Genomic DNA, 14,775 nt, shown 5'->3' on the forward strand with positions numbered 1-14,775 from the left:
GCTAAAATCAGTGGTCTTTGAGTCAGTAGTCAAACAGCGTTGAGAATGGTGCTGAATCCAAATACCCTCAGCACATTTTTATTGGATCCAATATTAAAGACTACATTCACCAGTTCGAGTCTGTCTTGTCTGCTGAATGGTACGGACTTGACTGGCGGGTGGGGGGGGGGGAAAACAAACCTTGATGACCAAAAGTAATGGTGAGGAAGCCAGAACACACAATCCTCCGTCAGATTTTCAATCAATGTAACAGCGATTGATTGGCATAATAGCATCTTGTTTGGAATCGGGCAAATCTCCATGATATAGTGCTCAAGAATTTCATAGAAAAGGATTGCAAAATTAGGCTACAGTAAACATACTTTCACTCCCATGTCCTGATTTTTCTGCTTTCCTATTTTGATTGTGCAGTTTGTTGATAGGTGTCTCTGTTATTTCTGATTTAATCTGTAGTCTTGCAGTTCTAGGAGAAGATCATGGTGATTTGGTTCCTCCAATTCTGGCAACAGTGCTTCCACCACTTTGTTGCGGAGTCTGCTTGGAACCTTTATTTCAGTAAATGTTTGTTAGGCCATGTTAAAACTTGTGTTATTTAAAATTGAGCATCACATTTTCAAAGATCAATGCACTTATTAAGGCATTTTGATTATTTCAATTTCCAGAGCAAGTATAGTTCTAAACCTGTAATCCAGATCCATTTAAATCTTGACTCTGTAGTGTGGAAGGATTTACCTGCTACTAAGTTTGGCTGTTCAATCATGTTATTTTAACATGTTTCCTATCTCTGTTTAACAGACTGTATGTGAGTATTCTTTTTTTGATCAGGAGTAATGAATGTACATCCTCCATTTTTATGCTATTGAAAGATCTAGATCTCTTTTCCTGTTTAGGAATGAGTTGGAAATAGAGGGATTTTTGCAGCTATCAAATCAGATGTTGCACTGCCTGATTTTTGCAGTGAATCTTTCTCCTTGCACAAGCACTTTATGCTCGATTGATTTCAAATTCCACTATCTGCCTCCTTTTGGGTTTTTGGCCACCACATCAGCTAAATTATCTTTTTTCTAAAAATTCCATCGAGTTACATTTATTCTGTGAAAGAAAACCTGTCAACTAGAATGAGGGGTGGGACTGATCAATCCATTTTTGATCCTGCAATTACAGGCTAAGTTTGTAACAAATCTGCTACTTACTGTTTTTGGCCTTTGCACCCTCCTTCCTCGATCAGTAATCGTTCTGCTCACATCAGTGGTCTTTGAATCAGTAGTCAAACAGCGTTGAGGATGGTCCCTAGAAATTAGTGAGGAGTGGGCGTGACAGGGAGTTGGTAATCCCATGCCTGTGTGAACAGTACATAAGTATTTCAGTGATTCTAGCTAGAATTTACCAAATAACACTGGATCCAAGAGTGTAAATGGTTCCAGCTGTGCCATTACTTATTACAATTAAAGTATTATAAGCAGAACTATATTGTAAAACAAATGCAGAATTCCTAAAGCCCCTCTGAAGTGCAAAGTTAGATTTACCAACAGGCAGTGCACTGAAACAGCTTCCAAATTTGTACATTGAGTCACTTTAATGCAATTTCCCCCATCTCATCAGTATCACTTCAGTTTTAGTTATTTGCTTTAGTTATCTGAAGATTGACTAACTTATTTTGACATCATTTGGTATGATTCCACAACTTACAAGACCCAATTCGGTGTTACGCAGTATACAGAAGTGACCTCAAAACTGAAACTTGTGGGGCACCAACAAACAGGCACCTTTTTCAAATTGCATAACTCCTATTGTTTCATACTAAACTAGTTTATGAATTCAGTTGGCTGTCCTGATTTTTATATTCCATTTTATCTTTTATTCAGTCAATCCAGTTTATTCATTTTAAACTTTCCCCATGTTGCCTTGTTTAAAGTTTTCACAAAGTTCATGAATACTGTATATGCTGAAGTTTCTTCCTACCTAGGTATGTTTTCCAAATTCATTTGATATTGTCAAGCAAGATTAACCTGTTCGGAATCCATATTTACTACTAAACATTTTAATCTACATGGTAATTTCACCCATAATTACAAATTCTTAACTTTTTAGTACAGGTTTTAAACTAGATTGTAACTATTCAGATTAGCTAGGTTTTCCTTCAAGGAGGCTTGGAAATTAGGGAGGCAACCCACAAGGTTCCTGCTGACTGCTGCTTTCTAGCCAGGCATTTCTGCTGCACCAGTGTAGAAGGGGATTAACTGTACGTGCTGACAGCATTTGGTTTGAGTGCCAGTATTTGTGGAGTTAACTATAGCAAAATATAATAAGGCATTCAACATGGTGAACAGCTTTACATTGGAATTACCAAAGTGTGATGCCAAAAAACTTAACACAAATGATCAAAAGCTAGGTCAGCATGTTGCTTTCGGGAATGTCTTGAGGGAGAGTGAGATAGAGACACAGACTGAGGGAGTTTGAGTTTTGGCTCAGGCAGCTGAAGCTTTGACTGATAATGGAACAAAGTAATTCTCTAATTTCTCTGTAAATAACTTGGGTATAGAAGTTGATTGTCATGTTTCAAAATTTGCTGGTATCAAACTTGGATGTGTGCTCAGTGTGAATTATAACTGATGGAAAAGGAATTTACGACAGGAAAATGCAAGATGAAGCATTGTGGCAGATAACTGAGCAAAGCAATACAGGTAATAGTACAGCTAAAGGAGTGTGCATTAATGGGGGGGGGGGGGAGAGAAAGGGGGAATGCAGGAAGGACATCTTTGAAGACATTGCAAGAGTTAAAATCTTCAGGTACCCTGAGGTGCTGCATTCAAAATGCAGAAAGGCATATTGAACTAATTATCAAGCTCCAGTTAGGCTGCAGCTAGAATATTACCGTCAGTTCTGGTCACCATACCTTGTGGATGATCTAAGGCTCCTCAGAAGACTTAGAGAGGATTGGTCAGAATGCTTTAAGATCAGTGATCAACCTAACAAGTTAGGTTTGAGAAGCTGGGCTTGGTCTCCTACAGCAAGAGGAGTTTGGGAGGTTTTAAAAATTTGTTCAGAGGATGTGGGCATCAATAATTAGGCCAGAATTTATTTACCATCCCTAATTGCCCTTAGAAAGTAATAATGAGCTGCCTTGTTGCATCACTAGTCCATGGGGTGTAGAGACACCTACAGTGGTATCAGGACAGGAATTTCACTATTTTGACCCAGTGACAGTGAATTGTACATGAGTATGATAAGTCCAATAAGGTAGATGAGAAAGTTGCTGGAGGGATGTGAGGGAACTCGTAAGTAATGACAACCTGGAGCTTCCTGCCTAGAAATGCAGTGGAAGCAGGGGCAATGATGTCTGAAAGGAAATGGAGTGAGAATGTGAGGGTGAAAAACCTTAGTTCATGAAATTGTTGGGGGTGTAGATAAAGTGAATAGACAAGATCTTTTCCCCCAGGGCAGTGAAGTCTAAAACTAGAGGTCATAAGTTTAAGGTGAGAGGGAAAAATTTAAAAAGTACCCTAGTGACCAACTTTGTCAGAGGGTGGTGTGTATATGGAATGAGCCTCCAGAGGAAGTGCTGGAGTGGAGAACAATTAACAATTAAGACATTTGGACATTACGTGGAGGAAAGCTTTAGAAGGATATGGACCAGACGCAGACAAATGGGGCTAGTTCAGTTTAGGAAGTCACAGGTTAGCATGGATGAGTTGGGCCAAAGGGCCTGTTTCCATGCTGTTGACATTAACTGCAAAGAGCTAACTGGGCAGACCACATCTCAAATATTGTGTGCAAGTTGGTCACCTTTTATTTAAGGAAAAATGTAAATGCATTGGAGATAGTTAACCAGATTGATATCTGGCTTATGAGAACAGGCTGGGCTTGTTTCCACTGGACTCAAAATTGTGGTGTGTGACTTGTTTGAAATGTATAAGATCCTGATTGGCCTTGTCAAGGTGGGGTTACAAAGGATATTTCCTCTTGAGTCTCCAGACTAAGGAGTTTCAAAATTAGGAGTCACACCTCAGGACAGAGATGAGAAATTACAAAGGGATCTTCGATCAAATGGTATTGCATTTCAGTACAACAAACAACGTTAGGGTGTAGGGTAAGGTGTTTGGTCAGTCCTTTGAGTAAAGGAGTTGGGAGTCTTGTTGAAGTTGTACAGGACATTGGTGAGTACTCTTCTGGAATGCTGTGTCTGGTTCTAGTCACTGCTACAGAGGGTTCAAAAGAGATTTACCAGGAGGTTGCTGGGTATGGAAGGTATGAGTTATAAAGATAAGCTGGGACTTTTTTCACTGGAGCATAGGTTGAGAAGTGATCTTAGAGATTTATAAAATCATGAAGGCTATAGCTAGAGTTAATGGTCAGTGTTTTTCTCTAGGATCGAAGAATTTCAAGGCTAGGAGATTTAAAGTATGTGGGCAATTTCTTTTCTTTTAAGCAGAGGGTGATCGGTGTGTGGATTGAACTTCCTGAAGAGGTGGTTGATGTGGGTGCAGTTACAATGTTTAAAAGACACTTGGATAAATACACTATGGGAAAGGTTTAGAGGGATATATGGGCCAGGAGCAGGCAGGTGGGACTAGTTTAGTTTGGGATTATGTTTGGTATGGACTGGTTAGACTGAACAGTCTGTTACTGTTATATCACTATGACTCTGAGGGTCATACAGCTTTGAAACTCCCTGCCTTGGCAGGGGAGGTGTAGGTCCATTGAACATTTTAAAGATAGGTGGATGAATATCTAGGTCGATCGGAGAGTCCAGGCTTATTTGGGGAGGTGGTGTAGCTGGGAATGTGCAATTTGAAATCACAAACAGATTAGACATAATTTTATTGAATGACAGTGCAGGATCAAGGCACAGAGGGTCTGCTGCTGCTCTATGGAGAGCAAACTTAGATTCAACAGCCTCCAAAGGGTTATAACCATAATTCCATAACTTAAAACCTACCTCTTTGATAACTTTGGCCATCTTTTGTAGCTTATGCAAAATCTTTGGTTCAACTGCAGAGATACCTTGATGTTTTACTAAATAAACTGTAGTAAATAAAAGTTGTCATTCCAGGGAGAAATCAGCCCACAGACCAATTACAGCTGTCTCTGTGTCCCATCTGCACAATTGACTAAAATAAGTTAGGTGAAGATTTATTTGCAAGTGTCTACCTGGTAAAATACTTCTGAAGCTGCTTGCACTGCGACAAAGGTATGATGGTAATTTCTTCCTGTTCTCTGTAGAAGTATTTCAGAAATAAGAAAATTGTTACAAATACAGGTCGTGAAGGTGTGCTTTGTATTCCTGATTCCTCGTTACTTTGGCAGGAGGAGCATGACTGGCAAATTTCTGCATTCGCTGTCTGTGCATTTGCACCAACAAAGACTCATGATTTTTTTAAAAATCTGCTTTTGTTTTGAGACATTTACCTGCTGTTTTACATATTGATTTAATTGAGATCCCAAAAGGAAATGAAGTAAATCAATGGTTTTTGTAGCTGTATTACCAGAGTTCACAAGTACTTATCTTCTAATTACTATTTTTAAAATTTGCATCTTTGTTTCAGAGTACGTTTGTGATTCTATTGCTGCAGAGACTAATAGCTTTTGAAATAAATGTGACAAAATGTTTCAATTTAAGATTTTTGTTGTAAACTAAAATCAACATCAACTAAATATCAGTAGATTCCGGATATTCCACACACAGAAAAGGTACTTTCCCTGTTAATGAACCAACTCAACCAAAAACCCATGCCACATTTGCATATTATGTCACTCATCAAATAGGCTCTCTTCTCCCTTTCACATGAGGTGAAAGTCTTTCAGTGTCCCTTGAAAGTTCCTTGTTCTGTAAATTTCTGCAAAAAAAATCACAATTACAGGGACCCCCTATTATCCGAAGTCCTTGGGCGGGCAGGTTTTCATTTGGGTAATTGATTATTCGATAAATTGATTTGATTTTATGCACTGCCCATAATAACTGTTTGCATGCTTTTTAACGTAATTTCATCTGATCACTAAAATCTATACAAACATTTTACAACTCATCACTTTTTCTGTACCTGTACAATAAAAAGAATTCATTAATGTGGAGGTTGGTTATTATTTCCGAAGACATTATCCAGCTGCTGTTGCTTGAAGTGCTGTCTCTTTGCAAACAGTACCATTTGACAAAGATGCATCAATTTAACGGCATCAACTTCATCTTGTGCTTCACCCTACTCCATGCAAAGTCGCAAACTGTCAATAGCTTCATTAATGGGGATGGGAGGTAGTGCCGGTATCAGATTTTCCTTGCTATCCACACATTCCTGCTGTTCCTCTGACTACGTTGACTATTTGATCATTGGTGAGTTTCTCTGTTCCAATTTCGTTGTCACAGTTCACCCAAGCATCAATCTTAGTCTCTGTAAAGTCTCCTAAACCCAGCTGTCTGCAGTTTTCAGTGATGTCAGTGGTTATGCTTTGTTCTGGACGGGTGTAAACTTCACAGGCAGGGCTCCCAATACACAAGCTATTGTACCAACAGTCTGCAATGTTGATGCAGTCCCAAGATTCAGCAATCATGAATACAGCATCCTTGACTGTAATTGCCTTAATGATTTCCTACAGTCCTTTGTCAGTATTGTCTTCACCCAGGACAGCATGCAACATGTCACTGTGGTAACCTTTTTCATAATTGCAATGAATCCTTGATCAAGCAGCCGTAACCTTAAAGTGGTGTTGGGTGGAAAAACAAACACTTGATAGCTGATTGTAACTGGCTGCCTTTCACAGTGTATGCCCCTATGTTCTCAACAAGCAGAAGGGCATGTTGCTCGAGTCCTTGGCTTGCCAAATGTGACCTGACAGCAGATACAAAATCTTCATGGACCCTGGATGAGCAAAGTGGATATGTCAATAATGCATTATTATGTGCTTTGTACCTTACAGGAAACAAGTTCTTGTCACAGTTCTTAAAGTACCAGAGATTTAGCATACCGCCCGATGCAGACAAGTGGTAACTGATGAGTGCTGGTGGTATTGACACAAGGGGAAAATTGTGATCCGATCCTTCTGTGCTTTATGTCCTGACCCCTGCTTTTCCGCGGTGGATGCAAGTGTTTTAGCTGGCAGTGCACGCCAGAACAATCCACTTTCATCTGCACAATTGTACAATTGCTCAGGTTCATACTTTCCTTCACAAATGATGGATTGCAGTTTTAGTCTGTCATCTTCTCCGGTTCCGTCATCCATAGACTTCTGCTCCCCAAGAACACTGAGCTGCCTAATGCCGTGACAATGTTTGAAGCGCTGTAACCAGCCCAATGATACACTGATCAGACTCACCGGTGTAGAGGCGTTCATGAAAACTGGCAGCTTTTTCCAGTATCTTCAGGCCAGATACGGGAATTCCCTTTTCACGCTGTTGTGAAAACCACAAAAATACCGCTTGGTCGAGTTGCTCATCCTTTGCTGGCTTCATGGATTTTCTTTATAGAGCATTTGCAGTGTCACTTAGGCTGATGAATTTCTCAATCGCTGGTCTTGCTTTCTTGATGTCAGACACTGTCGCTATCCCAATGTTGTACTCCTGTGCAATCCTCAATGCCTTTTTACCATGATCCAGATGCTATAAAATCTCACTTTTCTGTTCAATTGTCACTGTGGTGCACTTTCTCTTCACAGACATGGTAAATACAGTATGTACAACAAACTAGATCAGTTACATCAGTACGAACTCAGAAAAAGTCGTAGAGGGAATGAAGACACTACTGATTTTGTCATGCAGTTTAGAATCCTTCAGCATGTCAGTCATTTTCATGTGTTAAAATGTTTTCAAGACTACAACAATTTGTTGGATCAACGTCATTAACACCTTTTCTGCTGCATGTCATTTTTTGTGTGATTGCACCTTCCCCCCCCCCGTGTTTTCCTCAGTTAAACTAAAGACCCGATCTTTACACTATTATTAGATTACTGCCCACCCCCCTATATTTACCAGGCAATTTAGCATGGCCAATTCACCTAACCTGCACATTTTTGGACTGTGGGAGGAAACCAGAGAATGCGCAAACTCCACATAATCTGTTACCTGAAGTGGGAATTGAACCCAAGTCTCTGGCGCTGTGAGGCAGCAGTGCTAACCACTGTGCCACCCAACTATTGTTGGTTAGAATTATGTTAACACTGCTACAATTGACTGACTGAGATTGTTGCAGCAGTATCCTTAACACCTCTTTTATGCCAAACTTTCAGATCTTCAGTGCAGGCAATCCTCATTACACTCTGTTGCTAACAAAAGATGTGATGGCGACACCATTATCAGTAATGCCACTTTGTTGTAACAGTTTCACGGGACTGTCAGATTTTGTTCGGATAATCCGGTTTTCGAATCGTTGGCATTCGGCTAATCGAGTTTCTACTGTAATCCCATCTCACCAGCATCTGTTTGTGCTTTTCATATTCCTCTACAGGTCTCTGTATGAAATTGAGTGTCTGTATCAAGCCAGAACAGTCACCTTTCTTTTGTTTGGATCAGAGTGGTGCTGGAAAAACACAGCAGGTCAGGCAACATCAGAGGAGCAGGAAAATCGAAGTTTCGGGCAAAAGCCCTTCATCAGGAATAGAGGCAGGGAGCTTCCAGGGTGGAGATTTATCTCTCCACCCTGGAGACTATAGGTGGTTATACCACATATGGATGTCCTGCATTGAGCTGCTACAATGTAATGTTTGTTTGAAATTTTTTACCTTACTGTGTGTCAATCCTTCTAAGGATGTCTTATTTCTAACTCTGTTAAATAATGCAACAATTTTTATTCCTCTTTTGAATCCAAGATAGTGCCATAAGAGGCAGACATTGTAAAAGCTTTTCACTGTCCGTCTACAGTGGAGTACACATGACAGTAAAGAATACTCTATTGTATTCTAAAAGTCTTGCTTTCCATAATGCCTGATCATGGAATTCTCTCCCTACATTGCTCTCCCTTTTTTCCTGCTTCAAGACAAACCTCTCTCTTGTAGTTTAGAGCAGATACAAACCCAGGCAGCTTGTTGTCAGCGGTCATCCATGAAGGAGATGGATATGTTGCTATACTGTGTTATATCAATCTCGCAACTACACCAAACGCCAACAACATATGATCAGTTCCTTTCCGAGTTGACTCACTAGCCAGACTTGAAAATATATCATTGCTAGGTCAAAATCCGGGAATTACCTACCTAACAGCAATGTGGGTTTACCTACAACAAATGGACTACCCCAGTCCGAGAAGGCAGCTCACCACCACCTTAAGAGCAATGGGGATGGACGATAATAGTGTTCCATGAATGAGTTAAAGTCAACCAAAAGCACCATCCACTATCAGATGTCCACTTGAGGCAGTCAAGATAAGTACTGGAGTCTGTCTCACAACAGTCCAGAGAGTGGGTCACTGTCACTCCTGCAGACTCAGTGTAACCAGTCTAAGGATTATTGCATCATGGGTCAGGGAGATGCATGGAGATTGGTCAGGGGAAGAGAGCACAGTCAGTTCTAGGGTTCAGCAGATTGACTGTCATTGATGGCTATCAAGGAATATTGTTATTGTAGGAAGGTGGGGTACTCAATGCTGGAATTGGGGGCAGCAACCTGGGACATGAGGTTGCAAGGCCGGTTAAGGAGGAAACTGAATTCTGAAGTATGGAGGTTATGCTTCATTTAAGCTGGGCACTAGTGAGACCAGATCTGGATTGCTGTGTACAGTATTGGTCACCTTATTAAAGGAAGGATGTAAATATGAAGGAAACAGATCAAAACTCTATCAGACTTATGTCTGGAATCGGCAGTTTTTCTTCTAAGGAAAGGTTGGAATGACTATGCTTGTATTGCCTTTTAGAGGAGTAAAAGGAAATTTGATTGATTAGATATAGGATGGGAATTCCAAAGCTTCAGATATAGGCAGCCAAAGGCCCAGCCACCAGTGATGAGCAATTAAAATTACAGACATGCAAAAGGCTACTATTGGAGGAGTGCTGTAATCTCAGAGGATTGTAGGACTAGCTGAGAATACAGAGACAGGGAGTGGAATAATGGAGTTATTTCAGGATAAAAAGGAGAATTTTAAAGTTGACCTATTGCCAGATTACGAACCAACGTAAGCTTAGTGAGCACAAGGTTAATGAGTGAATGGTGAGAGTCAGAACATGGCTTTGTAAGGAACGGAGTTTACAGAGGAGGCTGAAGACAATGATTTCTTTCATCCCCGATGTCAGATGTTGGGTACACTTGCCTCTGAGTCACAAGTTTCCAGGTTCAATTTTCACACAATGTCAACATAAATGTTAACACTGCACTGTATTACTGAGGAAGCACAACATTGCTGCAGAAGCTGTCTTTTGGATGGCATGTTAAACTGAATCCCCATCTGCTTAGTCTGGTGGATATAAGACAACGTGCAGTACTTTGAAGAAAAATATGGGAGTTATCCCTGAAGACCAGGCCAATATTTATCCCGTGATCAATATCACAGGAGAGAGAGAGAGGTTGTCAAGTCCTTATCGCATTGCTGTTTGTGGGAGTTTGCTATATCTCTATATTGGCTGCAACATTTCTTACGTGAGAATAATAACTACAATTCAGTAAATACTTCATTAGTTGCAAAATGCTTTGAGATGTCCAGTTGTGAAAAATGCGAGACTTATCTGTAATTTCCCTGTTTTTCTCTTTTGACATTTAGTTGGAGGAAATTTCAGCCTCTTCAAGCATAATGACAAATCAGAGACAGGAAAATGGTGAGGAGAGGTAGTGGTCAGGTAATGTTAGAACCTGATTTAATGCCATCACCGTGAAGCAGGAAGTTAAGAAATAAAAAAAGGGGGTTAAGAAGAAATCTTCTTCTTCAAGTACTTGTACTAGAGTAGGGAACTCAGTGAAGCCAAAGCAGCTGGCTGTGGACAAACATTGTATTGGAAAGCCTGGATCTAATTGGTCCAGGATATATCATATATCTGCAGAATGCACTTCTGTGATTTATTTATACACTTAGTTGCATGTATTTTGAGAGTAAAGCTGCAATTCAGATATCACAGGCACATAACATTGGTCATAAATGAGGATAAATAATCCATCACTACTGTTTTACCTGTAGCACTGCCTCTTAGAGACAAAGCTACCTCAAAGTCATTCATCTGGTTCTGCAATTCACTGACTCGTTGGAAGGCATCTAGTTTCAAGTTGCGCTCTTGGACCAGCTTACAGCGTACCTAACAAATAACAGAAAGCAAAGCTATTTACAGCAAGATTCCTAAACAACATTTCATACAATGGGCAACTGTTATAAATGTGTAGATATATGTTTTGTAGAGAAATCTAATCTGTCTTTATAATGGGTGTAAAGAGTCTTAAAAAAAGGGCTACAAGAAGATACATGACTTCTTTTGTGAATTCAACTGCAGTCAAGGCAAATCATCAGACTGTGGTAGCTTAAGAGTGAATCACAAAGGTTTATTAAACAATTCATTGAATCCAAGATTGTATATTGAACTGTTGGGATGAAGCTTCTATCTTGTTGAACAAAAGACATGAAGGACACCGCGAGGAATTCCAATATTACTCACTTTGGTTTGTCTACATAAGCAGTCATTTTGTTTGATTTTGATAAAATGTTTGAACATAGGAAAAAGGATCTTGAAACAGAAATTGTTCACAACAGGGAGTCAGGGCCATAGGGTATAGGAGCAGAATTAGGCCATTTGATCCATTGAATCTGATGTGCAAGGGAGACATCCAGGACAAACTAGCTAAAGGACTGCGAGACTGAACCGGGATCCCACCAGTAACTATCAGCAATGTGTAACAATGAAACACAACACAGGGGTCTTCACCCATTCCCAGAACCTATTCTGCTTAATGTGTGAGCAACCTCCAACTATCCAACTGCAGAAGACGAATCTGACTGCATAATTCAACCCTTACACTTCAGAAAGAGAATTTTCAAACAATCTATGACTGCAATGCAATTAGAGACTGATTATCATCTTCATAAATTTATCCTTTAAATATTTGTAGTCAAGAGTGTGGTGCTGGAAAAGCACATCAGGTCAGGCAGCATTGAGGAACAGGAGAATCAACAGTTTGGACATAAGCCCTTCATCAAGCACTTTTAAAATGTTTGTATTTGTACTTTAATAACTTTTAACACATTTTACTTAAATAACTCTGCAATAGTTGTGTAATAAACTAACCCTTTATCTTGTTTAAACCATTAAGCTGAGCTGCTAATTATTTTTTAAGTGAAACACAAAAAATATGAGCTTGAGAAAGATGAAGAGAAATTTCTTCACTCAGTGGGTGGTGAATCTATGGAATTCCTTACTCTTTGGACTGTGGACTCAGTCATAGAGGACATTCAAGTCAAAGATGGATGGATTTTTACACATTATTAATATCAAGGAAGACAGGTATCGTGCAAGAAAATGGAGTTGAGATAGAAGATCAGCCATGATTTCATCGAATGATGGAGCAGGGCTGAATGGCCTACTCCTTTTCCTTGTGTACTTATTTAAGAAAGTGCCAATGCAGTCCTACTGATCCTTGTTTCTGCAAATACAGGAGCTAATGAATAAATGTTCACTAATGTGCACTCATACAGTTTCCAGTACTTGTCTGGAAAAGACAAGGAAAGCATCCAGAATTCTGTCATAAAATAAATTCATTTTAAAAAACCAATGCTCTGTGAGTTACATGAGGAGGATATTATTCCTCTCTTAAGAAAAATATCATACCAATGCATGTTAGCATTGCAGCTGTCATTGGGACCAGTTTCTGTAAGACATGATGTACAGAAGGATGCTTTTTTGTCACACTGTACCTGTTTGATCTCCTTATCGATCTTATTGTGCTGGATTTGAGCCATTTTGGAAGATCTCTCAAACTCAGTGCTTAGTAGATGGAACCTCTGTTCCTTCTCCTCCATGTCATTCAACAGTCGTTCCATGTTGGATGCTTTCACACTGTCCAGCTGCTGTCGGCTCTTCAACTCTTGAGAAGCCTTGTGCTCGTACTCCTTCAGCAGCCATTTCTGTGGTCAACAAAAACTCAGTCGTATGGCACCATGAGTGACATCTTTGAGGGCATTATCTGCTTATCAAGACATTTTACTCTTCGAAAGACTAATATTTTCTGACCTTTTACACATAATATAGAAAAAAAGGACATTTTTGTTCATTTCATTCCTGGGATGAAGGTGTTCCTGGCTAGGCCACCATTTATTGTCCATTCCTAATTGCTCAGAGGGCAGTTTAGAGTCAGCCACATGACTGTGGGTCTGGAGTCAAGTGTAGGCCAGATCAGATAAGAATGGCTGTTTCTTGTTGCCTTTAGGTGTACCTGCTGCATGTACCACTGTTGTAATGTACAAAATGGCAGACAGACTGCAAGGCCTGCCTTTAAGCTGCTTTGGCCAGATATTTTCCTTTTATTATTAGCAATGGGGTTGGTCTATTGATTTGTACAGGATGTAGAATGGTAGTTGTTTGTAAAGGTTGGAAAGAAGAGGATTATTCAAGGGTGATTTAGAGATATCCTTGACAGATAAAGGAGTTGGAGAGGATGGGGAGGGGAAAGGAGAGGTGGGTTTAGGTCACAAAAATCATAACGAACGGCAGATCTGGCTCAAAAGGTTAAATGGCCTACTCCTGCTCCTAAGATCGAGAAGATATGGAGTTCTGGGAATACCTCTTTTTCCAGTTCTTTCTTCATTTTATCATTCTCCGACTGGGACTTGCTCAGAGCTTTCTGTACGGCAGAGAGTTGCTGACGCAGTAAAAGCACTTCCTCTTCCGCCAGCATTTTAATATTGAGATAACGTTTCTTGACTTTTACGACTTCCTGTGAACATAAAGGACAACTGGTCAAAAACAAGATGCCAATTTCGTCCCAGCGGCTCTCATTTAGCTTTTCAAGCAAAAGTTGATTGAGAAGGGAGGGTAGAAAGAGGTGCTTCTATTCAAAGGCCTGTTCTTGATGTGGTGACAGGTGAGAAATAGCTGAAACCTCTGCAGGTTTGCAGTGTTCAGAACCAGGTTGCCTCAATCCTTGCCCACTTTTCTTGTCCCTTGCTTGAATTAATTTTCCATCTGGTGGTCAGTTCAGGATACCTAGATCGCGAGGCAAATAAAGAGCAAAATTGCTCCCACAGAATCAGGAGGCACTTTAAAACCAAGAGATATAGGAGCAGAAATTAGGCCATTCAGCCCATCAAGTCTGCTCCATCATTCAATCGTGGCTGATAAGTTTCTCAACCTCATTCTTCCACTTTCTCCCCATAACCCTTGATCCCCCTACTCAGGAACCTATCTAACTCTGTCTTAAATATACTCAATGACCTGGTCTCTATAACCATCTGTGGCAATGTATTCTATAGATTCACCAGTCTGGGTGGGATGCTCTCCGGAAGATTGGTGTGGATTTGATGGGCTGAATGACCTGCTTCCACACTTGCACTGGGTCAGAATATAGGGACGCCCTTCCAAAGAGTACCATGTTCTCCCTGTACCCCAAGGATGTCCATGTTTCAAGAAAACTGCTCACATCTACCTTCGACAGGACAATTGGGGATTGACAATAAATGCTGTCCGAGCTACGATAACAAGGGCGGCACGGTGGCTCAGTGGTTAGCACTGCTGCCTCACAGCACCAGAGACCCGGGTTCAAATCCCACCTCAGACGACTGACTGTGTGGAGTTTGCATGTTCTCCCCATGTCTGCGTGGGTTTCCTCCAGGTGCTCCGGTTTCCTCCCACAGTCCAAAAATTGGCCATGCTAAATTGCCCCTT

The 14,775-nt window shown here is 40.4% G+C and overlaps 1 protein-coding gene across 1 annotated transcript in view; it reads right to left on the reverse strand.

Moving 5' to 3' along the window:
- Positions 1-54: 54 nt before the first annotated feature.
- LOC132835216 (coiled-coil domain-containing protein 162-like) overlaps positions 55-14,775 on the reverse strand; it is a 71,744-nt gene continuing 57,023 nt past the window's right edge. The window contains exons 18-23 of the mRNA XM_060854583.1: positions 13,676-13,828; positions 12,810-13,019; positions 11,082-11,202; positions 5,152-5,217; positions 1,194-1,339; positions 55-545 (exon numbers count right to left, since the gene is read on the reverse strand). Coding sequence (XP_060710566.1) covers positions 432-545; positions 1,194-1,339; positions 5,152-5,217; positions 11,082-11,202; positions 12,810-13,019; positions 13,676-13,828 — 810 coding nt within the window. The 3' untranslated portion in view covers positions 55-431. The remainder of the gene's footprint in view (positions 546-1,193; positions 1,340-5,151; positions 5,218-11,081; positions 11,203-12,809; positions 13,020-13,675; positions 13,829-14,775) is intronic.

The sequence above is a fragment of the Hemiscyllium ocellatum genome, chromosome 3 (assembly GCF_020745735.1).
Source record: "Hemiscyllium ocellatum isolate sHemOce1 chromosome 3, sHemOce1.pat.X.cur, whole genome shotgun sequence".
In the NCBI taxonomy this organism is placed as follows: domain Eukaryota; kingdom Metazoa; phylum Chordata; class Chondrichthyes; order Orectolobiformes; family Hemiscylliidae; genus Hemiscyllium; species Hemiscyllium ocellatum.